The sequence below is a fragment of the Neofelis nebulosa genome, chromosome 8 (genome assembly GCF_028018385.1).
Source record: "Neofelis nebulosa isolate mNeoNeb1 chromosome 8, mNeoNeb1.pri, whole genome shotgun sequence".
Lineage (NCBI taxonomy): Eukaryota > Metazoa > Chordata > Mammalia > Carnivora > Felidae > Neofelis > Neofelis nebulosa.
Genome location: NC_080789.1, coordinates 122,617,040 through 122,644,477, shown reverse-complemented (window position 1 = coordinate 122,644,477; position 27,438 = coordinate 122,617,040). Strand labels below are relative to the sequence as shown.

The following is a 27,438-nucleotide window of genomic DNA, read 5'->3' as shown; positions in this document are numbered from 1 at the left end:
ATCCATCACTAAAAATTAAATTATATAGACGTATAATGAATTGAATTATCCTACCAAAGGTAAAACCCAAAACTCATCACTTCCTATTTTACTGTACTTTGTTACTACTAAGCCTTTGAGAATATTCACATCTATGGTTTCTACATGGTAAAAATATTATGTAATGATATACTACTATTGCACATCTCTTCCTAAGTCCACTTTCAAGTGATTTCATGTTGATAATTTCAAATCAGCTATAATGGGAGTAATTATCACTGAAATTGGCAAATGCTACAAACTGAGGCTTTCTCCCTCTAAGAATCACTTCTTTTATGTTTAGTATTTACTTTTGAGAGCACGAGAGAAAAAGGGTGTGAGTGGGAGAGAGGCAGAGAGAGAGAGAGACACAGAATCCGAAGCAGGCTCCAGGCTCTAAGCTGTCAGCACAGAGCCTGACATGGGGGCTCAAACTCCTGAACAGTGAGATCATGACCTGAGCCAAAGTCAGGCACCTAACCAACTGAACCACCCAGGCGCCCCTAAAGAATCAAATTTTAAAAATTTACCACGTACCACTCCCATGGATCATTCTAAAATTTTGATGACGATGGCTTAACATGAGTAACACTAAAATACTTGAAAAACTACTCCCCGAAAAATCATTAGTGACACATAAGGGTTATCTTAAATGGTACTCAGTTATAAATTAGATCATTCTAGAATACTGCATAATATAAATGACCATTCTTATTTCATAAAGAAGGATAAACCATTCATCTTTAACTGATTGCTATGACCAGACTTTCTGTTCTTACTATGTTTTGTTTACTCGATTTTCTTTACTCACCATAACTCTTTTTTCAAAATATAAATATTTGTATATATGGATTAATGTGAAACTGAGGAGGGGAGACATGTATCTTAGAACTTCAGGGTTTTTCCTAGGTGCCTTACCTCCACAGGGTGAGGAAGAGGATGGATGGATGGGACTAGCGTCCCTCATTTTGACATTAATCAGAGAAGCTCAGCTTTTTGTATCTTGCATATATTGAGGCTCTATGTACAACGTCATTAGAAAAAAGGGAGGGAGAGAGGGCAGAAGAAAGGAAGGAAGGAACAAAGCCACTGTTTTAGAAAAGCATGTGTTTATGTGTGTGCATGCATGTGCATATGAAAGGTGTGTTTGTGTTTTATGAGGAATAGCTGTAGGTAGATTGGGACATTTATGGTTAAAACATTAGAGCATTTTAATTGAATTATATGCATTGTGTATTATACACCCACATATCTCTAATCAAAATTGTCATCTGATTCTTTTGTTCTTTTAATTCTTTTGTTTCAATGTTTATTTATTTTTGAGAGACAGAAAGGGACAGAGCATTAGCAGGGGAGGGGCAGAGAGAGAGGCAGACACAGAACCCAAAGCAGGCTCCAGGATCTGAGCTGTCAGCACACAGCCCGACACAGGGCTTGGACCCATAAACTGTGAGATCATGACCTTGAGTCATGACAGACACTTAACTGACTGAGCCACCCAGGCACCCCTGAGACTTCTGAAATTTTTTTGGGGGGGTTGAAATACATCAAATTTATTTACACCCATAAGTGCATAATGATGCTTTAAAAATTTAAACTAATAGGTCACTGTTGGGATGATATTAGAGAACTCAGTTTACTTTTTTAAATACCTACTTTCCTTTATTTCTAGGCAACTAAATAGAATTATATTGCCATTTTATAACTTTTTAAAAATTTATTTACTTTTTAATTTACATCCAAGTTAGTTAGCATATAGTGCAACAATGATTTCAGCAGATTCCTTAATGCCCCTTACCCATTTAGCCCATCCCCCCTCCCACAACCCCTCCAGCAACCCTCGTATTGCTCTCTATATTTGAGAGTCTCTTCTGTTTTGTCCCCCTCCCTGCTTTTATATTCTTTTTGCTTCCCTTCCCTTATGTTCATCTGTTTTGTATCTTAAAGTCCTCATATGAGTGAAGTCATATATTTGTCTTTCTCTAATTTCGCTTAGCATAATACCCTCTAGTTCTATCCACATAGTTGCAAATGGCAAGATTTCATTCTTCTGGATTGCCGAGTAATACTCCATTGTGTACACACACACACCACATCTTTACCCATTCATCCATCGGGTTCTTCCTATACGTTGGCTATTGTCGATAGTGCTGCTACAAACACTGGGGTGCATGTGCCCCTTCGAAACAGCACACATGTATCTCTTGGATAAATACCTAGTAGTGCAATTGCTGGGTTGTAGGGTAGTTCTATTTTTAGTTTTTTGAGGAACCTCCATACTGTTTTCCAGAGCGGCTGCACCAGTTTGCACTCCCACCAGCAGTGCAAAAGAGATCCTCTTTCTCTGCATCCTCGCCAACATCTGTGGTTGCCTGAGCTGTTATTGTTAGCCATTCTGACAGTTGTGAGGTGGTATCTCGTTGTGGTTTTGATTTGTATTTCCCTGATGATGAGTGATGTTGAGCATTTTTTCATGTGTTGGTTAGCCATCTGGATGTCTTCTTTGGAGAAGTATCTATTCATATCTTTTGCCCTTTTTTTCACTGGATTATATGTTTTTTGGGTGTTGAGTTTGATAAGTTCTTTATAGATTTTGGCTACTAACCCTTTATCTGATATGTCATTTTATCGGATATGTCTTCTCCCATTTCATTGGTTGCCTTTTAGTTTTGCTGATTGTTTCCTTCGCTGTGCAGAAGCTTTTTATTTTGATTGTTCATTTTTTTTTTTTTTAACGTTTATTTACTTTTGAGACAGAGACAGAGGATGAACGGGGGAGGGTCAGAGAGAGAGAGGGAGACACAGAATCTTAAACAGGCTCCAGGCTCTGAGCTGTCAGCACAGAGCCCGACGCGGGGCTCGAACTCACGAGCCGTGAGATCGTGACCTGAGCCGAAGTCAGACGCCTAACCGACTGAGCCACCCAGGCGCCCCATTTTGATAGTTCATTTTTACTTTGGTTTCCCTTGCCTCTGGAGATGTGTTGAATAAGAAATTGCTGCGGCCAAGGTCAAAGAGGTTTTTGCCTGCTTTCTCCTCAAGGAGTTTTGATGGCTTCCCATCTTACGTTTAGGTCTTTCATCCATTTTGAGTTTATTTTTGTGTATGGTGTAAGAAAGTGGTCCAGGTTCATTTTTCTGCACGTTGCTGTCCAGTTTTCCCAGCACCATTTGCTGAAGAGACTGTCTTTATTCCACTGGATATTCATTCCTGCTTTGTCAAAGATTAGTTGGTCATACATTTGTGGGTACATTTCTGGGTTCTCTATTATGTTCCATTGATCTGAGTGTCTGATTTTGTGCCATGAGACCTCTAAATTAAATTTAAAAAAAAAATTTTTTTTTAACGTTTATTTATTTTTGAGACAGAGAGAGACAGAGCATGAACAGGGGAGGGGCAGAGTGAGAGGGAGACACAGAATCTGAAACAGGCTCCAGGCTCCGAGCTGTCAGCACAGAGCCCGACGCGGGGCTCCAACCCATGGACCGTGAGATCATGACCTGAGCTGAAGTCGGACGCCCAACCGACCAAGCCACCCAGGCGCCCCAAAATTAAATTTTAAAATTACAGAGTATATTTATTAATCTATTTAAAAAATTTTTTTAAATGTTTTTATTTATTTTTGAGACACACACACACACACACACACACACACACACACACACACAGAGTGAGTGGGGGAGGGGCAGAGAGAGAGAGAGACACACAGAATCCAAAGCAGGCTCCAGGCTCCAAGTTGTTAGCACAGAGCCCGACTCAGGACTCGAACTCCCTAACCGTGAGATCATGACCTGAGCTGAGGTCGGACACCCAACTGACTGAGCCATCCAGTCACCCCTTTATTAATCTACTTTAGAGGGAAGAAGAAAACAATCTAAATTTTGAATCTTCACCATTACAATGTATTTGTATTAATTATAATAATTATATAAATTATTTAAAAATAATTTCATGTGTGGTATTATATCATTTGTAAAATAAGGGCAACACTATTTCTCCAAACGCACAGAAACAGACAACACTTGGCAGATAAATAAAATGAAAAGTTCCTGAAAAACTAAATTTTTAGACAACAAAAAAGTGCTGATTGGAATACTTAGTGTCTCTTCAAAAATACGGCCAAACACCTTTCAAACTGAGTAGACTTCCAAATTTGAAAAGGGAAAATAAATAAATGCACTGATTTAAATTACTAGGAATACATTTACTTTTAGAGACCTTTTCCCCCCCTAGAGCAAGTAAATCAATCAAGTAGTAAAGTGCAATAATAACTATAAGACAAGAGTCCAAGAAAGATGAAATACTGGCTGCACAGAAGGTGTGTGTTCCACAGACTCTGTTTTCTTCGAGGTCTTCAATCCCAGTACTGACCAGACCCATCTAGCTTAGCTTATGAAATCTGACAAGGGTACAGCCCATGGCAGTAAGGATGCAGGATAGTGATTTTCTTTCTTATTTTATTCATTGCAGCCGCAGGGAGAGAGATAACGAGAACAGGAATGGAATCCAGGTCTCCTACATAAAACACTGCAGACTATCACTATTAGGTCACCAGTGGGGGGGAGGGGGAAGGAACCATTTTATTTTAAAAGATTTATTTGTTATAAGATTTATGGTAGAAAATTATTTGGTTTTGCTTACCCAATGACTCATCAAAACCTCTTTTTTATTGATCGTATATCTGAATGGCTATTTTAACAAAAAATGTTTGACACCTGCTTATTTAAAATATTTTACCATATTGTTTCAGGAATTGAAAAAAAATTACCATCACCACCTTAATTTATAATGCCAAGTAATTATAAAATAATCTGAAATAACTCTAAACATTTTTGCTTTTTGTTTCATATTCCTACTCTTTGGATATTTTTCATCTTGTACTTATTGCTACAAAGCGCTCTAGGCACTATCACTAATGAAAGCTCTGGCAAATTCAGGGAGAAATTACCGGGGTTTGACCCTTCCACGAGCTTAAGAAGGTTAAGAAATTCCATGGATGGCTTAATGCTTAATTTATTTATACTGCTTAAGTGATGTAAAGTTCCTGATATGTCTGTGGTTTGGGCCCTAAAAAATTGTTACTGAATATGATCCAAGGGTATATATCACAGTGGTCCCCCCAAACCAAACCAATCATCCTTTGTAAATGGATAAAACATTGTTAATTTAGGGTTCTTGTGAGGATTAAATAAGCTACTCCATATACAGCACAGAGAACAATACCTGGTACTCAAAAGAGGTTAGAAATGTGGATGATGATGATAAAAATTTTGTATTAACCCTATTTGACATGGAATCATCAGTAAAATAACCAGCTAGCCTTCTACTCTAATATTTTCCTTATGCCAATTTGTCTATGTGAGCTATACGTGGGTACATTAACCTCTGTCTGTGGTCATTCACCAACATGTCATATCCCCAGAGCACCCTTTCCTAGAAGCACATTTCTCAATTACATCATTTTACATCAATACTTTGTAAGAGCTTACAGATATGAAATTAAAACCTTCCCAAATATATACTGGATAAAACCAAAACCTCTAGGGAGAATAGTACAGAAACTCTTGAAGAAAGATTCAACTTCTTAACACAAACAGCAGAGAGATCAACTGGGACATATTTATCTTCATTTGGTTTCTAGTAATACAAAAACAAAAAGACAAGTGTAAATGTAGATAAAAACTTTGAAAATTACAACAGGATCTCAAAGAAAGCTAGAATAAAAAGAAAACTATGTTTAAGGTTTCTCATTTTATAAAATATTTTAACATATATACTCTTATTTCTCAGGTGGAAAGAGTAGATAACTTCACAAGTTTTGTATGGTTTTAAGTAATAAGAAAACCAACTTGTAGATCAAGTAGGTAATAAACAGTGATGCTAAACTAGAATTCAGTTCTCCCAACCTTAAAAATCCAGTATTTCGTCACTACTCCCCTCATTATTATGCTCTCTCAGCAGAAGTCACCATGATAAATTACTTGGAACACTGGATTAATTTATCAAATAAGAGCCAAATGTGATTACATTTCTATGGCCAGTTCAACCACAGAAACCATAGATAAAAATTCTAGTAAGAATATTAGCCTTGGTTTACAACTGCACCAAAAACCATAAAATAACTAGGAATAAACCTAACTAAAGAGGTAAAAGATCTGTATGCTGAACACTATAGAAAGCTTATGAAGGAAATTGAAGACCACACAAATTAATGGAAAACCATTCCATGCTCACGGGTTGGAAGAACACATATTGTTAAAATGGTCATACTACCCAAAGCAATCTACACATTCAACGCAATCCCTATCAAAACAACACCAGTATTCTTCACAGAGTAGGACAAACAATTCTGAAATTTGTATGGAACCACAAAAGACCCTGAACAGCCAAAGTAATGTTGAAAAAGAAAACCAAAGCTGCAGGCATCACAATTCTGGACTTTAAGCTGTATTACAAAGCTGTAATCATCAAGGCAGTATGTACTATATGTACAGGAAACCATCCTGAAACTAAGACAGGAAACCATCAAAATCCTAGAGGAGAAAACAGGAAGCAACCTCTTTGACCTTGGCCACAGAAACTTCTTACTAGAGATGTCTCCTGAGACAAAAGAAACAAAAGCAAAAATGAAATATTAAGACCTCGTCAAGATAAAAAAACTTCTGCAGAGCAAAGTGAACAATCAACAAAACTAAAAGGCAACCTATGGAATGGGAGAAAATATCTGCAAATGACATATTGGATAAAGGGTTAGTATCCAAAATCTATAAAGAACTTATCAAGCTCAACACCCAAGAAACAAATAATCCAGTGAACAAATGGACAAAAGACACAGACACGTTTCCAAAGAAGACAGCCAGGTGGTTAAAAGGCACATGAAAAGATACTCAACATCACTCATCATCAGAAACAGAAATCAAAACCACAATGAGATACCACCTCACACCTGTCAGAAAGGCTAAAATTAACAGCTCAGGAAACAACAGATGTTGGCAAGGATGCTAAGAAAGGGGACCACTTTTGCACTGATGGTGGGAATGCAAACTGGCATAGCTGCTCTGGAAAACAGTGTGGAGGTTCCTCAAAAAAATTAAAAATACAGGGGCGCCTGGGTGGCTCAGTCGGTTAAGCGTCTGACTTCAGCTCAGGTCACAATCTCACTGTCCGTGAGTTTGAGCCCCGCGTCGGGCTCTGGGCCGACGGCTCAGAGCCTGGAGCCTGCTTCCGATTCTGTCTCCCTCTCTCTCTGGCCCTCCCCCGTTCATGCTCAGTCTCTCTCTGTCTCAAAAATAAATAAACGTTAAAAAAAAAAAAATTTTTTTTTAAATTAAGAATAGAGCTACCCTACAACCTAGCAATTGCACTATTAAGTATTTACCTAAATGATACAAAAATGTGGATTCAAAGGGGGCACATGCACCCCAATGTTTATAGCAGCACTATCAACAACAGCCAAATTATGGAAAGAGCCCAAATGTCCATCGATGGATGAATGGATAAAGAAGATGTGGTGTGTGTGTGTGTGTGTATGTATGTATGTGTGTGTATATACATACATATACATATATATGTGTGTGTATATATACACATATAATGGAATATTACTAGGCAATCAAAAAATGAAATCTTGCCATTTGCAACAACGTAGATGGAACTAGAATGTATTATGCTAAGCAAAATAAGTTAGAGAAAGATAAATATGATTTCACTCATATGTGGAATTTAAGAAACAAAACATGACACAGGGGAAGGGAAGGAAAAATAAGATAAAAACAGAGAGGGAGGCAAATCATAAGAGACTCTTAAATACAGAGAACAAATCGAGGGTTGTTGGATGAGTTTGGTGGGGTGATGGGCTAAATGGGTGATGGGCATTAAGGAGGGCACCTGTTGGGATGAGCACTGGGTTATGTGTATGATATATGTACCTATATGGTTATATGTAAATGATAAATCACTAAATTCTACTCCTGAAACCATTATTACACTGTATGTTAACTACCTTGGATTTTTTTTTTTTTTTTTTTTTTTTTAAGATATAAGCCCTGAAACAAAGAAATTCAGGAAAGGAAATGCTACATCATCATACAGTTCTACATACAAAAACTCCAGTATGACCTCATTTGAACTAACTAAATATGCAGTGACCCTATAGCTGCTTATCACATTTTAAGATACTGGGAGTTGCCATTTGAATTTTGGGAGTGATACAATTCAACTCATATGATAATACAAAAAGGTTAGGAAGAAGACAGATGATATGAAGGGTCCAACACCATTTTACCGTCTGGATAGTGGCAAAAAGAAAGTCATACAATAGTATAATAAGATGCACTTAAATACTCTAGATTAACCAATAATAGAAGAATAAAAGAGTATGTAGCTACACCAAGTTCATAGAGGGGAGAAATGGAAATTAAAAAAATTAATAAATCCAAAAGAAACCAAGAAAGGAAAGAACAACAAAAACAAGGCCATAAAACAAGGACAAACAGAAAGCAAACACTGAGATAACAAATTTAAATCCCAAAATGTCAATAATACTAAATATAAATGAATTAAATGCTCACCCAAGATTTCAAAAACTGTAATACTTAAATTTAAAAAACTATATGCAAAAAGAAGGCAGTAACAGATTTCTGGAAAATAAACATCAAATAGGTAACTAAACATGAGTCAAAAAGAAAAATCAAAAGAGAAATTAGAATATTTTGAATTGAGGGGAGCCCCGGTGGTTCAGTCAGTTAAGCGTCCGACTTTGGCTCAGGTCATGATCTCACAGTTCATGAGTTCAAGCCCCATGTCGGGCTCTGTGCTGACAGCTCAGAGCCTGGAGCCTGCTTCAGATTCTGTGTCTCCCTCTCTCTCTGTCCCTCCCCTGCTCACGAGTTGTCTCTCTCTCTCTCTCTAAAAAATAAATAAACATTAAAATAATAAACATTAACAAAAAGAATATTTTGAATTGAATAAAAATGAAATATAAAAATTTGTGGGATATAGCTAAGATGTAATATAAATATATAAAGGTATAAAATTATATTTAAATTAAACAGTGTTCAGAGGAAATTTACAGCACTAACAGTAAAGAAGGAAGTTCTCAAATCAGTGACCTAAGCTTCCACCTTAAAAAACTAGAAAAAGCAAATTAAACCAAAATAAGTAGAAGACATGAAAAAAAATCAGTGAAAGAGTAGAAAGCAATGAAATACAAAACTGAAAAACAATGAAGAAAATCAGTAATACTGAAAGTTGATTTTTAAGGAAAACCAGTAAAATGCATGTACTTTAAAAGACTCTGATCAGAAATAAAACAGAGGACACAAATGACCATTATCAGAAACAAAAGACATCATTACAGATATTAAAATGATAAAGGAATATTACAAGCAACTGATGCCAATACACTTAAAAGCTTAGAGGAAACGGTCAAATCCCTTCAAAGATATCAACTACCGCCTCACTTAAGAAAAGAGACGTGAGGGGCGCCTGAGTGGCTCAGTCAGCTTAGTGTCCAGACTCTTGATTTTGGCTCAGGTCATGACCTCAAGGTTTCATAGGTTTGAGCTCTGCATCAGGCTCTGTGTACCATGTGGAGCCTACTTGGGATTTTCCCTTTCTTCCTCTCTCTCTGCCCCTCCCCCACTTGCACTCTCTCTCAAAAGTAAATAAATTTAAAAGAAAAGAAAAAAAAAAAAGAGACATGACATTCTATACAAATGCTTGTAGAAAAGAAAATATGACAGAATACTTCCCAATGCTTTCAGTGAGGCTAAGTTACCTGATATGAAAATCAGACACCAATATGAAAATAAAACGAAGTTATAGACCAATCTCCCTCATGAACATAGACATAATTTAAAAAAAATTCTCATCCAGGGGCACCTGGGTGGCTCAATCATTTAAGCATATGACTTCAGCTCAGGTCGTGATCTCACTGTTTGTGAGTCTGAGCCCCACAACAGGTTCTCTGCTCAGTGTAGAGTCTGTTTTGGATCCTCTGTCTCTGTCTCTCTCTCAAAAATAAATAAGCATTAAAAAAAATTCTCATACAAATTCACAATACATGAAAATGATACTAATGACAAAGTGGAGTTTATCCCTGGAAGATAAGTTTATCCCTGGTTTAATATTTTCTCTCTCTCTCTCTCAATATATATATAATACATACTATATATATATACATACATATATATACACACACAATACATTGTATACAATATACATTGTATACATACAATATTGTATACAATATATTATATGTATATAGATAGTATATATTATATATATGTGTGTTTATATATATTTTTAATTTACATCCAAGTTAGCATATAGTGCAACAATGATTTCAGCAGATTCCTTAATGCCCCTTACCCATTTAGCCCATCCCCCCTCCCACAACCCCTCCAGCAACCCTCCGTTTGTTCTCCATATTTAAGAGTCTCTTCTGTTTTGTCCTCCTCCCTGTTTTTATATTATTTTTCATTCCCTTCCCCAATGTTCATCTGTTTTGTCTCTGAAAGTCCTCATATGAGTGAAGTCTTATGATATTTGTCTTTCTCTGACTAATTTCGCTTACCATAATACCCTCTAGTTCCATCCACGTAGTTGCAGATGGTAAGATTTCATTCTTTTTGATTGCCAAGTAATACTCCATTGTGTGTGTGTGTGTGTGTGTATGCCACATTTTCTTTATCCATTCATCCCTGGATGGACATTTGGTCTCTTTCCATACTTTGGCTATTGTTGATAGTGCTGCTATAAACATGGGGGTGTGTGTGCCCCTTTGAAACAGCATCCCTGTATCCCTTGGATAAACACCTAGTAGTGCAATTGCTGGGTCGCAGGGTAGTTCTATTTTTAATTTTTTGAGGAACCTCCATACTGTTTTTCCAGAGTGGCTTCACCAGTTTGCATTCCCACCAGCAGTGCAAAAGAGGTCCTCTCTGCATCCTCACCAACATCTGTTGTTGTCTGAGTTGTTAATGTTAGCCATTCTGACAGATGTTTCACTGTATATTTAAAAAAAAAAAAAATTTTTTTTTTTTTTTTTTTTTTTTTTTGGCAGAGAGAGTGTGAACAGGGGAGGGGCAGAAAGGGGCAGGAACAGAGGATCCGAAGCAGGCTCTGCGCTGACAGCAGTCACCCCGATGCAGGGCTCGAACTCATGAACCGTGAGATCATGACCCAAGCTGAAGTCGGATGCTCAACCGACTGAGCCACCCAGTGCCCCTTTTTTCACTATATTAACACATAAAAGAGAAAGGCCACATTATTATCTTATTTGATGCAGAAAAAATTTTTGACAAAATCTAACATCTATTTAAAATAAAAACTATCAAAAAACTAGAAACAGAAGGGACTTTGCTCATCTTGATGAAGAGCCTAGATCTAACATCATTCTTAAATGCTTTCCAAGATCAACAAGGAAACCAAGATATCTTCTTTCATCACTTAAAATTGGAGGTCCTATCTAATCAAAAAGGCAACAAAAAGATAGTTAAGGCCTCAAAATTGGAAAGGAAGAGGTAAAACTGTATTTGCAGGGCACATAATCATCTATGTAGAAAAATCTCAAGGAGTGTACCAAAACAAATAGGTAAGTAAGTAAATAAATAAATAAGGTACTAGGACCAATATGTGAATTTAGTGAAGTTTCAGGATAAAAGATCGATAAATATATAAAAATCAATTGTATTTCTATATACTCACAAAGGCCATTAGAAATTGAAATTTAAAAATGCCAATTAAGAAGAGTATAAAAAATATGGAATATTTAGGTATCATTTGACAAAAGATGTCCCTAAGAGAAATTGACAAAGACTTAAATAAAATGAGAGATATACCATGGTCATAGATCAAAAAACTCACTATTGCTCAGATGTCAATTCTCCCCAAATGGACCTACAGATTCAAAGCAATTCCAATAAAAAGTTCCGATGTTTTTGGTAGAAATTGACAACTTGATTTTAAATTTCAGAGAAATGTAAAGACACTAGAATAGCCAATACAATTTTGGAAAAAGGAACAAAGTTGGATCTACATTATTCGATCTCAAGACTTATTATATAGCTAAAGTAATCCAGACACAACTGTACTGGTGTAAATAAAGACATACAGATTAATATAACAGAAAAGAGAGGCCCAGTAATAAACCAACACAAGTGATTTTCAACAAAGATACCGTGACAATCCAATGAGGAAAGGATGACATCTTAACAAAAGGTGCTAGAACACTGGCTAGCTGTATAAAAAAAAAAAGAAAAAAAAGTATGAAACTCTACCCTTACCCTACATAATGTCAAAAATTTACTTAAGAAGGTTCACTGACCTAAATCTAAAAGCTAAAACTATGAAACTCCCAGATGGAAACATTGGAGAATCTCTTACCGACTTGGGGTTTGATAAAGATTTCTAAATTAGAACATACAAGCAACTTAGTATACAAGAAAAAAGCTGGATAAACTGAATATCTGAATTTAAAACTTTTGCTTTCAAAAGACACTATAACTAAAATAAAAACCAAGTCATGAAACAGCAGAAGATATCTGCAGAACACACAGGTGACAAGGACTTGTGTCTAAAATATCTAAAAAACTTTAAACTCAATGATATGACAAAAATGGGCAATAGATCTGAACAGAACTTCACAAAAGAAGATATTTGGATGGAAAATAAACACATGAAAAGGTGCTCAGCATTATTAATCATTAGGGAAGTGGAAATTAAAATCCCAATGAGACGAGAGAGGCTAAAAGGAAAAAGAATGATGATAGCGAGGTTGGGTCAGGATGTGGAATTACAACTCTCACACATTTCTGGCAGGAATGTAAAGTTGAAGAGCCGCTCTGAAAAACAGTTTGGCAGCTTCTTACTTACTTAAATATATGCCCATCTCATGTTCCAGTCGTTCCACTATAAGGCATTTACCCAGGAGAAAGGTAAGCATGTATTGGCATAGGACTTGTAGATGGTACTTCACAGCAGGTTTCCTTGTAATAGCCCTAAACTGGAAGCAACGCAAATGTCCACCAACTGGCAAAAAGCTTTTTAAAAGCCCAACTGTAATACATCCATACAATAAAATATTAGTACTAAAAAAGACAAACTATTGAAACATAAAGAAAGATGGTTAAATCTCAACATTATGCACAGTGAAAGAAGCCAGACAGCATAAAGCATATTCTGTATGCTGCTTCCATATACATAAGGTTAGATCATGCAAACTTCCTATAGTAATAGAAAGCAAAGACAGGCTGCCAGGAGACAGATGTAGGGTGGAGAATGAGAGATTATAGAGGGGCATGAAAAAACCTTTGGGGGTGATAGATCTGTTAAATATCTTGATTCTGATGATAGTTTAACAGGTAAATAGGTATCATAAAATGGATGAAACTGAACACTTTAAATATGTGCAATATATGTCATTTGCATATCAGTAATAAAGCTGTTAAAAAGGAGAGATAGAATGTAAACAGTAATCAATCGACACAAAAGAAAATAGATGAAAAAAAAAAACTTAGAACATGAAGGACAAATGGAATACTAAACATTAGTCAAACGATCCTAAAGATAAGTCACAATTTGAGAGAGAAGAAGAACATAAACCAGGATGGACATATAAAAAACAAATAGTTAGATGGCAGATTTAAATTCCAAAAGTTCAGCGATTTTATTAAACCAAAAATAGAATAAATGTTTCAAAGAAATTTAATACTGTCAGACTAGATTTTTTAAATTTCACAATAATAGGGGGCATGGGGCATCTGGCTGGCTCAGTCCAGAAAGCATGTGACTCTTGATTTTGGGGTTGTGAGTTTGAGCCCCATGTTGTGTATAGAGATTAGTTAAATAAATAAATAATTTTAAAAAATAGGAGGCATATCTAAGGAAACAAAAGTGTAACAGGATGGAAAAATATGTACTTTGTAAACAGAAAGTAAAAAAAAAAAAAAAAAAAAAGCTAATATAGCTATATTAAGATTAGAATAAGAAAACTTAAAAATTAAAAAAAGCACTACCAGAGAGAAATTGAAATACTTCATATGGTAAAAGGTTTGATTTATCAAAAAGATGTAATTATTCAAAATTCAAAGGCACTAATACCTTCAATATTTACAAAGCAAAATCTGACAGAATTATAAGGAAAAACTGACATACGAAATTTCTCACTGGAAGATTTTAACACCCGTCTCACTCTAATTGGTTAAACAAGCATAATAAAACCTAATAATAATGGTCAAATTATTTTAAAACTAACAAACTTTGACATATATACAATGCTTCTCCACAATTACACAATCCTTTCAAGAATACTGAGTATTTGTAATAATTGACCACATAGGGTAGTCCGTAATGCGAATCTCAACACATTTCAAAGGACTGAAATCAGAGTATCTTTTCTTATCACAAAACTTAATTACACAGAAAGTTAATAACAAAATGATAATTAGAACATTTTCATGTGTTTGCAAATTAAGAAATATATTCTTAAAGAGTCTGTGGTTTAACAAAGCAACCACATTGAGATTAGAAGTATTTTAACTGAATGATAAATGAAAATACAAAATATTAAAACTTGTGGCTTTGTAGCTAAACCATTTCTAGAGGGACACTTAGAGCCTTTAATGCATATGTTGTTACAAGAAATATTGGAAATCTATATGGTAACTCTCCATCTTTAGAGGTTAGATAAGAATAACAAACTCAAAGAAAGTAAAATGAAAGAAATAATGAGAGAGCAATAATCGGTGATACAGAAGATAGGCATACGATACAGAGACTCAAAAAATTCAAAAGATCTTTTTTTTTTTGAAGTTTATTTATTTATTTTGAGAGAGAGAGAGAGAGAGAGAGAGAGTGCACGTGTGCTCAAGCACCAATGGGGGAGGGACAGAGAGAGAGGAGAAAAAGAATCCCAGAGAGATCAAGCCCATATCCAGCTCTGCGCTGACAGCACAGAGCCTCCTGAGGACTCTCTCTCCCTCTCTGCCTGCCCCCTCCCTACTCTCGCAAGCTCTTTTTCTTTTTCTCCCTCTCAAAAATAAACATTAAATAAAGAACATATAATGAACTCTCAAACTTTAATCACAAAAAAAGCAACCAACTGAATTAGAAAAAAGGCAGAAGACATGAAGATTTCACTCTAAGAGGATATACAGACAACAAAGAAGCGAAAAGATGTTCAACATAAACAATCAGTAGGGAAAATAGAATTAAAATCATCATAAGATATGACTACGCACTTATTGCAGTATCTAAAATTTAAAAAACTGAAAACACCATATGCTCGTTAAGATGAAAAAAACTGGCTCTCTCATATATTGCTGTTAGGAATGTAAAATTTACAGTGCATCCACTGTGTAAAACAGTGTGGTAGTTCCTCAAAATGTTAAACCTAGAACTACCAGATGACCCAGCAACTTCACGTTTAGATACCCAAGAGAAATATAAATATTTTAAATCCAATAACCAGAGGAGATGGGTGTGACAGAAAGAAGCATGAGAGTTATCTGTGTGTTCTGTATCTTGAATAGTTCTATATCTTTATATATATAATCCATGGATATGATAAGATGACATTCAAGTACATACAAACCACTGCACTAATGTCAATTTCCTGGTTTTGATATTAAACTGTAGGTGTAGAAGATATAACCATTAGGGAAAAATGGATGAAAGTGAAATAAGAACTCTGTACTGCCGGTGCCTGGGTGGCTTAGTCCATTTAACTTAGTCCTGGGTGGTTGAGCATCCAGCATTGGCTCAGGTTATGATCTCACAGTTTGTGAGTTTGAGCCCCACATTTGGCCTCGTTGCTGTCAGCATAGAGCCTGCTTCGTATCTTCTGTTCCCCTCTCTCTCTGTCCCTCCTCTGCTCACACTCTCACTCAAAAATAAATAAATCATTAAAAAAAAAAAAGAATTCTCTACTGCCTTTGCAACTTCCCATGAATCTGAAATTATTTCAAATAAAAGTTTTAAAAAAGAAGAAATGTTTCATATTTTATAAGTCCAGCATGTGATTGACATCAGACCTAGCAAAGATTTAAGAAAAGAAAATCAATCTTTCTCATAAGAAAAGGCCAATCTCTCTCATAACCATAAAAACAAAAATCCTAAACAAAGTACTGTCAAATCAAAACAATAAAATAGGTTTATTCCAGGAAAGAAAGGTAGTTTAATATTAGAAAATCAATCGATATAAATTATCTCATTAACAAAATAAAGGTGAAAAATCACATGATCACCTTAATCAACAAAAAGGAAGGTATTTGATAACATTTTATAATATTAATTTTTAATGAATAAAAATTCTTAGCAAAACCAGGAAGAGAATTTACTTAATTTGATTTATAAAAAACCTAGAATAATGTCAATGAAAATGGCAGAGTAAAGAACTCCAAATTCCATCTCTTCATAAAAGTAAGAAAAAATGGGCAAAAACTATGACAATCAACTCCTTCTTAACTCTGGAAATTAGTCAAAGGCTTGCAGCACCACAGGTAACATGTATTCAAGAAAATCAGCTGATTCTTGACATGAAGAGCAAACTTTCTGATATAGAATTTAATGTAATCGACACAAAAATACTCACTGGAGTTGAAAAGAGAGTAGATGAACTCAGTGAGAACTTCAACAGAGACAGAAAATATTAAAAAGAAGCAGTCAGAGCTGAAGAATTCAATAACTGAAATAAAAGACTTATTAGAGACAATCAACAACACATTAGAAAATGCAGAAGAATGGATCAATGATTTGGAAGACAAGGTAATAGAAAGCAACCAAGCTGAGCAGAAAAAAGAAAAAAGAATAATAAAAAAAATGAGAATAGGTTAAAGGAATTCTGTAATATCATCAAGCAGAAAAATATTCATATTCATATAGGGATCCTAGAAAGGGAGGAAAAAGAAAAGAGGGCAGAAAACTTATTTAAAGAAATAACAGCTGAAAAATTCCCTAATCTGGGAAGGAAACAGATTTCTAGGTCTGAAAATCACAAAGCCCATAACAAGATGAATCCAAGGAGGTCAATGCCAAGACATACAATTTAAATGGCAAAGACTACTGTTAAAAAGGGAATTTTAAAAGCAACAAAGAAAACAGTTACATTAAAACAAAAACAAAAACAAAAACAAAAAACAAACAAACTCAAACCAAAACAACAACCCAAGAAATCTGTCAGCTGATTTTTCAGCAGAAATTTTGCAGGACACAAGGGAGTGGTATGACATATTCAAAATGCCAAACCTACAACCAAGAATACCCTGCAAGGTTATCATTCACAATAGAAGGAAAGATACTTTCCTACACAAAAGTTAAAGGAGTTCGTCACCACCAAACCAGTCTTAAAAGAAATGTTAAAAGGAATTCTTTAAGTAGAAAGAAAAGGCCATAACTACAAGAAAGATAATTATAAAAGGAAAAATTTCACAGGTAAAAGCAAACATAAAGTAAGGGCAGGAGATCAATCACTTACAGTGTCAAGGTTAAAATACAAAAGTAGGGGCGCCTGGGTGGCGCAGTCGGTTAAGCGTCCGACTTCAGCCAGGTCACGATCTCGCGGTCCGTGAGTTCGAGCCCCGCGTCAGGCTCTGGGCTGATGGCTCGGAGCCTGGAGCCTGTTTCCGATTCTGTGTCTCCCTCTCTCTCTGCCCCTCCCCCGTTCATGTTCTGTCTCTCTCTGTCCAAAAATAAATAAAAAACGTTGAAAAAAAAAAAAATTTAAAAAAAAAAAAAAATAAAATACAAAAGTAGTAAAAACAACTGTATCTACAAAAACTATTCAAGGGATACACAAAATAAAAAGATGTAAAATATGACATATACATAAAATGTGGAGGAGGGTATAAAAAGTTAGTGATTTTAGAACATGTTTGAACTTAAGCCATCATCAATTTAATATACACTACATATGAACTATATATATGAACTATATATGATATTATATATGAATCCAATGGTAAACAGAAATCAAAAACTCATATGGATACACAAAAAATAAAGGAAAAGAATCCAAGTATAACACGAAAGAAAACCATCAACTTACAAGGAAGAGAGCAAGAGAAGGAGGAACAGAGAACTACAAAAGCAATCAGAAAACAAGTAACAAAATGGCAATGCATACTTACCAATAATTACTTTAAATGTAAATGGACTAAATGTTCCAATAAGAAGACACAGGGTGACTGAATGGATAATATAACATGACTCAACTATATGCTACCTACAAGAAACTCACTTCAGACTTAAAGGCCCATGCAGACAGAAAAATGAAGGGATGGAAAAACATTTACTATGCAAATGGAAGCAAAATAAAAGCTGGGGAAGCGATGCTTGTATCAGACAAAATACACTTTAAAACAAAGACCACAGTAAGAGACTAAGAAGGGCACTACATAATGATAAAGGAATTAATCCAATGAGAGGATGTAACAATTGTAAATATATATGCACCCTAGATAAGAGCACCTAAATACAGAAAATAAATATTAACAAACATAAAAGGAGAAATCGACAGAAACACAGTAATAGTAAGGGACTTTAACACCCCACTTACATCAATGGATAGATCATTCAGACAGAAAGAAAATCAACACGGAAACAGTGGCTTTGAATGACACATTAAAACAGATAGACCTAACACATATATAGAACATTCCATCCCAAAACAGGAGAACATACATTCTTTTCAAGTACACATGAAACATTCTCCCAGACAGATCATATGTTAAACCACAAAACAAATCTCAATAAATTTGAGAAGATGAAATCACATCAATACCTTTTCTGACCATAGCAGTATAAAACTAAAAATCAATTGCAGGGAAAAAAACAAAACAAAACCAGAAAAAACACAAACATGTGCAGGTAAAACAACATACTACTAAACAATTAATAGGTCAATGAAGAAATCAAAGAGGAAATTAAAAAATACATTGAGGGGCACCTGGGTGGCTCAGTCAGTGAAGTGTTGGTTGATTTCAGCTCAAGTCATGATCTCATGATTTGTGAGATTGAGCCCTGCATTGGGCTCTGCACTGACAGCATAGAGCCTGCTTGGGATTCTCTCTGCCCCTCCCCTGCTTGTCCATGTTCTCTCTCTCTCTCTCTCTCTCTCTCTCAAACAAACATTAAAAAAAAAAAAAATACATGGAGGGGTGTCTCGGTGGCTCAGTTGGTTAAGCATCCAACGTCAGCTCAGGTCACGGTCTCATTGTTTGTGAATTCAAGCCCTGCGTTAGGCTCTGTGCTGACAGCTCAGAGCCTAGAGCCTGCAGCCTGTTTCAGATTCTGTGTCTCCCTGCCCCTCCCTGCTCACACTGTGTCTCTCTCTCTAAAAAATAAACAAGCATTAAATAATAATAATAATAATAATAATAATAATAATAAATAAAAAATACATGGAGACAAATGAAAATGAAAATGCAATGGTCCAAAATCTTTATCTTTGGGATGCAGCTAAAACAGTTGTAAGGGGCACATTTACAGCAATACCTGCCTACCTCAAGAAATAAGAAAATCTCTTCACTCCTATGTGGAATTTAAGAAACAAAACAAATGAGCAAAGGAAGAAAAAAAGAGAGAGACAAACCAAGAAACAGACTCTTAACTATAGAGAACAAACTGGTGGTTACAGAGGGGAGGTGGGTGGGGGGAGGATGGGTGACATAGGTGAAGGGGATTAAGAAAACACTTATCCTGATAAGCACTGAGTAATGTATAGAATTGTTGAATCACTATACTGTACACTTGAAACTAATATAACACTGTATGTTAACTGTACTGGAATTAAGTAAAAAACTTAATAAAAAAGAAATGGGAAAAATCTCAAACAGTTCTAACCTTACACCTAAAGAAAGTAAAAAAAGAACAAACAAAACAAGGCTCACAGCTAGTACAAGCAAAGAAATAATAAAGGTTGAAGCAGATAAGTGAAACAGAAACAAAAACAACAACACAATAGTAGAAAGGCTCAAGGAAACCAAAGGTTGGCCCTTTGCAAAGAGAAACAAAATTGATAAAATTGTAGCCAGACTCATTGCAAAAAAAGAGTGGACTCAAATAGGTAAAAACAGAAATTGGGGGAGAAAATAACAATTGACAACACGGAAACACAAAGAATTATAAAGAATATTACACAAAATTGTATGCCAACAAATTGGATAACATAGAAGTTGGTAAATTCTTAGAAACACAGAATCTTCCAAAAGTGAATCATGAATCAACAGAAAATCTGAACAGATGGATTACCAGCAATGAAACTGACTCAGTCATCGAAAAACTTCCAACAAACAAAAATCCAGGACCAGATGGCTTCAGAGATGAATTCTAGCAAACATTTACAGGAAAGTTAATACCTATTCTTTCACAGAAATAGTATTCAGTCATAAAAAAGAATGAGCTCTTGCCATTTGCGACAAGGATGGCCTTAAAGGGTATTATGCTAAATGAAATAAGTCAGACAGGAAAACTATACCTTTTGATTTCACTTATATGTGGAATCTAAAAACCAAAACAGACAGACAGACTCTTAAATACAGAGAACAAACTGGTGGTTGCTAGAGGGGAGGGGAATTGGGGGGTGGGCAAAAGAGATGAAGGAAATTAAGAGCTACAAACTTCCAGTTATAAAATTAATAAGTTACAGAGATGAAAAGCACGGCACAGGGAATACAGTAGATAATACTGTAACAACGTTGTATGGTGACAGATGATGACTTACTGTGGAAAGTATAGAGTAATGTACACAATGTCAAATCAATAATGTTGTACACTTGAAACTAATATAACATTGTATGTCAATTATACTTCAATTTAAAAAAAAGCACAGCAAACTCTGTGGCACTTTGACCCCAGTCATATACCCTTTTCCACAGCTCATCACAGCCTGTGCAAATAATAACTGATTCCTAATTATGGCAGGAGCAGAATGAGCTAATTTGCAAAGAAGTAAAAACAATTATTTGTTCTAACCTGTCTGCTGGCTGCCTGGAATACTGGTTCAAAAAGCTTGTCTTTATTTTGCCTAAGTCAAAATTGGGCTAATTCTAAAGCTGCTACCCTGGAGGCATTGGTTGAAAACTTTTACAGGCTGATATCTTAGCCGCTGCTGACGGAGGTGACAGAAAACAGTTGGGAAAGCAACAGATTAACCAAAAAGCATGGGGGGAAAGGCGGAGGAATGAGATCCTCTGACATTGCCGGGAATCTAGAAGTCCATGTGCAAGCTCAAGGCTATGAGCATGCTCAGAAAAGACCTGAAAATAATCTAAGTTCTCACTGGCTGCTGATGTAGTCTCTTTGGAAACAGAAAAGAATAGGGCAGAGTTATAAACCACCAGGCAATCTCCAACACAAACTCAGAGGCCATGGCAAAGACTGGAAGAATTTTGGGCTCCAGGTATTTAAGGAAATCTCTGTCCAATTACTAGCTGATCACTAAGCTAAGGAAACAGAGTTCAGTGCTCACACATGACAAAAAATACAGACTTCAGAAAATTAGTTAAAAAAAAAAAAAGCACTAAACAGACAACTACAATTAGCCCAAATAACAACAAATCCCAGAAAGAAGAGAGAATCTGGTTTCCAGAGTTGCCAAGTTATAATATTGATAATATCTGGTCTTCAATAACAATAACAAAAATTACAAGCCCTGCAAAGAAAAAAGATAGTATGTCCCATACAAAGGAATAAAGAAACAGAAACTGTGCCTGAGGAAGATCAATGTACTTTCTAGATGAAAGCTTTAAATCTGCTATTTTAAATATGTTCAATGAACTAAGGGAAACCAAATAACTAAAGGCAACATTTACACAAAGACCTGTATGTGGGTGTCCAGAGTAGCTTTGTTTATCAGAGCTAAAGAGGAGACTCAATCAAGTGTCTATTAGCTGATGAATGAATAAATAGTATGTGACGGATCCATACAATGGAATATTATTCGGCCATAAGAAGAAATGAAGTACCATTAAATGCTACAACATGGATGAACCTTGAAAACATTATGCAAAGCCAAACACAAAAGAGCACATATTACATGATTCTAATTAAATGGAATGTCTACAATAGACAAATCCATAGGGGCAGAAAGTAGATTCGTGGTTGTCATGGAATAGAAAGGCTGAGAATTGGAAATAACTGCTAACAGGTAGAGGGTTATTTTATTTTATTTTTTTGGTATGATGAAAAATTTCTCAAATTAGATACTGGTAATGGTTGCACAACACAGTGAACAGACTAAAAATCACTAACGAGTATGCATTAAAAAAAATCTGTTCATTTTGAGAGACAGAGGGAGAGACAGAGAGGGAGAGAGAGAAAGTGTGAGTAGGGGAGGGGCAGAGAGGGAGAGAGAATCTTAAGCAGGCTCTGCACTGTCATCACAAAGCCCAACTCACAAACCATGAGATCATGACCTGAGCTAAAACCAAGAGTCAGATCTTTAACCAACTGACCCACTCAGGCACCCCAAAGTGTATGCACTTTTAAACGGTGAATTTCAAGTTATGTGAAATATATCTCAATAAAAATTCTATAAAAAGCTGGCAACATAGATCATATTTAATAATGAAATCATAAAATTTTAAACATAATTTCAAAGCTGAAATAAAAAGTTTCAATGATGGAAGTTTTTGAGATTGGTAACAAAACAAGGATACTTGTCATGACTTCTATTCTACATGTACTGGAGATCCTAATTAGCACAAAAGAAAAAAATGCATAACATACAAATAAATAGAATTTTTTTTTTTTTATAAATTTTTTTTAACGTTTATTTATTTTTGAGACAGAGAGAGACAGAGCATGAACGGGGGAGGGGCAGAAAGAGAGGGAGACACAGAATCAGAAGCAGGCTCCAGGCTCTGAGCCATCAGCCCAGAGCCCGACGCGGGGCTCGAACTCACGGACGGTGAGATCGTGACCTGAGCTGAAGTCGGACGCTTAACCGACTGAGCCACCCAGGCGTCCCACAAATAAATAGAATTTAAAAATAAATTTAGCAAGGTTGCTGGATAAATGGTTATTTAAAAAATCCATTATATTTCTATATATCAAACGTAATTAGAAAGCGAAATTAAAGAAACAATATCATTTACAATGTCCTCTAAAAACACTAAATACCCAGGGAATAAATCCAAGAAGACAATGTGCAACATGTACACACAAGAAACTGCAATACATTACTAAAGTGTTTTAAAGACATAAATGAATGGGTTTATTCATGGTTTGTAGACTCAATGCTGTCTGGATGTGAATTCTTCCAAAATTCATCTCTATATGTTCAATATAATCCCAATTGAGTATTTCAGCTGAATAATTTGTGGAAAATGACAAGTACTTCAAAAATGTGTATGAAAATATAAAGTGGAAATCTTGTAGAAGGAAAACAGAGCTGGAAAATTATTGTACCAGGTACCTATTACAAAGCTACAGTAATAAATGCCGTATGGTATTGGCATAGGATGGACAAGTAGATTCATGGAACAAAGTAGAAAGCCTGAACAGACCCACACAGTTATAAACACTTGTTTTATGATAAAGATGGTTATTTGTAGAGTTGTAGGAAGCAGTATTTTCATTAATTGAGTCAACTTGTTTGAAAACTTTTGAAAAAAAATTACACTTAAACATTACTTCACCCCAAAACACAAAAATAAATTCCAGGAGATTATTGGTCTAAATGTGAAAAACAAAACATTAAAGTTTGTAGAAGAATTTAGCAATTAATCTTTATGAATTCAAGGTGGGAAAAGATTTCTTAAACACAACACGAAAAACACCAAAGTAAAGGAAAAGCATGGTAATTAAAATTAGCGACTCTCGTCATCAAAAGAAACCATTAAGAGAGTAAAAGGGCAAGCCAGAGTGGAATAAAATATATGTAAAAGACTTGTTTACGAATTGTATAAAGAACTCTTTACAAATCAGTATGAGAACGCATAGGCAACCCAATAAAAAAATGACTTGAAGAGATACTTCACATAGGAGAATATTAGTGTCCAAAAACATAAGAAAAGGTATTCATTCAATCTTATTGATCAAAGAATATGCAAATTAAACTATATTAGATACCACTATATACCTACCAGAATGGTTAAAATATAAAAGACTTGACGACATGTTGCAAGAATGTAGAGTAACTGGAATGTTTATATCCTGCTGCTGAAGTATAAATTGATAAAAATATTTTAAAAAATAGTTTAGAAGTAAAGTTGAGCTACGACCCTGCAACTTAACTACAAAAATAGAAATTTACACATATGCATACTAAAAGTACAACAAAGTTCACAGGAAAATTATTTACTGTAGCCTAAACTGGAAAAAATACAAATTTTCAACAGAATAAATTCTGCTACATTTCTAAATGGACTACTATATGGTAATGAAATGAACAACCTACTTCTAACACACAATAATGGACACATCTTACAAATATCACACTAAATGGAGGAAAGCAGATGCAAAAGAGTACACATGGAATGTGTTATGGACTGAATTCTGTGTTCCCCCCAAATCATGTGTTGAAATCCTAATCCCCGATGTGATGATATTAGGACGTAGGGCCTTTGGGAGATGATTAGGTCATGAGGGTGGAGCCCTCATGAATGGGATTAGTGCCCTTATACAAGAGACCCCAGAGAGCTCTCTCACCTCTTCTGCCATGTGAGGACACAGCGAGAAGACTGCTGTCTATGAATTAGGAAGAGGGCCCTCACCAGACACCGAATCTGCCGGCGTCTTGATCTTGGACTTCCCAGTCTTCAGAACTGTGAGAAATAAATGTTTGTTGTTTAAGCCACCCAGTCTATCACACTTTTGTTATAGCAGCCTGAATGGACTAAAACAGGATGATTCCATTTAGAAACTTCAAACAACAGGTTAAACTAATCTATGATGTTAGAAGTCAGGGTAGTTTTATCTTTGTGGAAGAAAAGGAAGGTAGAGACCAGGAGGAAGAATGAGGGAGGCTTCTGGACAATGGCAATGTTCTACATCCTGATCTTGGCAACAGTTAACTTGGTTCAAATCGTGATAGTTCACTGAGTTGTGTATCTATATTTTATGTGCTTTTCTGCATTTTACTCAATTAAAAGAAATGTTTTAAAGTTTATTTACCTGTTTTTTCTGTGTTTTGTTTCTGTTTTCCAGCCAATCGTCCATTTGTTCCTCAATTTCTTCTATAGAAGTTCCATGATCATAAGATTGAATATATGCACTTTCTAAAGGCGTATATACAGGAAATTCAGGTTTTGGCTTTTTTACTTTAACTTTCTTCTGTTCTAAAAATGTTTAAGAGAATCAATTATTGATATCTGATAAGAACAAAAAAGAATTTTAAACATTTTATTCACACTGTATCTTGAAAAAATTGTTCTTTCATCAAAATAGAACACTATACAATGGAATATAACTTAGCCATAAAAAGGAATGTAATCTTGCCATTCGCAACAATATAGATGAATCTCAAGGGCATTATGCTATGTGAAATAAATCAGAGAGAGAAAGACAGATACCTGTGATCTCTCTTACATGGGGAAGCTTAACAAAACAAAACCCAAACCCTCAATAAACCCACTCACAAATACAGAGATCAATGGTTGCCAGAGGTGGGTATGGGGAGTGGAGAAATGGGTGAAGGGGGTTAAAAAAGATTACAACTGCTTTGCTGTAAATAGCTAGCTGTTTTATTGTGCATTAGCTACTGCATCGTTTTTAAATAAAATTCAGAGATGCTAATGATGAGATGATGATCATGATATAACCACTATATCAATTTGTATAGATCTTTAGTTTTCAAAATACTTTTCATGAAACATTTCATACTGACATAATGAAAAGAGCCTGGTCATTAGTGTTTTAATTCTATCTTTACTACCTAATAGTGACATAATATTGGGCAAGTAACTTAACCCTGTTAGAACAAGTGTCTATTTTCTCATTTGTAAAAGAGAGCTAAATCTAATCTTTTAAGTTGATATGCAGAAAATTATATAACTCTAACATACTACGTGGTATAACAGTGGCTCTTTAATGAATAGCATATATATTCATCTTTTCAATGTTTTAACAAAGGCAAAATCTAATCTGGTGGCAGCAGGGATAGTTATCAATATCAACTGGCCTCTTCAAATCCCATTTTTTAAAAAAAACGTTTATTTTTGAGAGAGAGAGAGAGAGAGAGAGCGAGCAAGGGAGGGACAGAGGCAGAGGGAGACACAGAATCTGAAGCAGTCTCTATAGGCTCTGAGCTGTCAGTACAGAGCCTGACACTCAGAGCCTGACATGGGGCTGGAACTCACTAACTGTGAGATCATGACCTGAGCCGAAGTCGGACGCTTGACCAACTGAGCCACCCAGTCACCCCAAATCCCATTTTGATTAGAGTCAATACTGAGAAGAAACTCCATTCTTAATTGCTACAGTCAAATGCCTTATAACCATATCTTCACTACTGTGTGTGCATGTGTGTTTGCAGATTCTATAATGCTGATGGTAAAATTCATGATATTGGCATAGAAATAGATAAATTCCTAGAAGAGAACCGAGAATCCCTAAACATTTCAATTCAGTGGGAAAATGATTTAATAAATGATGCAGGTGCAACTTAATATCCATTGGAAAGGAAAGTAGACATAATTTTATCTAATACGTAAAAGTAACTTCCAGTTAGATAAGAGACTTGACTTTAAAAGCCCAAACAATAAACATCTTGCAAAAAGAAATCTAAAAAATTACGTGCAATATTTAAAGATGAGGACATTTTAACTAAGACTGAAAACCTAGATGCTATAAAAAAGATAAAGAATAAACAAATAAAGGGGCGCCTGGGTGGCTCAGTCGGTTAAACGTCCGACTTCAGCTCAGGTCACGATCTCACACTCCGTGAGTTCGAGCCCCGCGTCGGGCTCTGGGCTGATGGCTCAGAGCCTGGAGCCTGCTTCGGATTCTGTGTCTCCCTCTCTCTCTGCCCCTCCCCCGTTCATGCTCTGTCTCTGTCTCAAAAATAAATAAAAACGTTAAAAAAATTTTTTAAAAAAGAATAAACAAATCAAGAGAGAGAGATAATATATTTGGAAAGAATATCTACAATTTAGAGTACAAATAGAAGATTGATCTATAGAATATATAGAGATAGTATATATTGACAAGAGGGTAAACACCCAACAGAAAAAAATGGGCAACGTTTACAGGAGAACAAATCCAAATGGCCAAGAAACAAGAAAAAATACTCACAACCTCTAAAAGGTTAAAGAAATGCAGATTGAAGTAATAAAATATGATTTTATACCTATCGTATAGACAAATGTAAAAATCTAACAAAAGGTACTGCTGGCAGGGAAAGGGCCATCTCTACATTGGTGGTAGAAATTTGAATTATTATATTACAGCCTTTTTGGAAAGTGATCTAAGAGAATCGAT

General features: G+C 35.5%; 1 protein-coding gene across 1 annotated transcript in view; it reads right to left on the bottom strand.

The window, feature by feature from the left end:
• Positions 1 to 27,438, bottom strand: part of DNAJC1 (DnaJ heat shock protein family (Hsp40) member C1) — a 219,854-nt gene that overhangs the window by 78,119 nt on the left and 114,297 nt on the right. Inside the window, exon 8 of the mRNA XM_058681748.1 lies at positions 25,135 to 25,298. Coding sequence (XP_058537731.1) covers positions 25,135 to 25,298 — 164 coding nt within the window. The remainder of the gene's footprint in view (positions 1 to 25,134; positions 25,299 to 27,438) is intronic.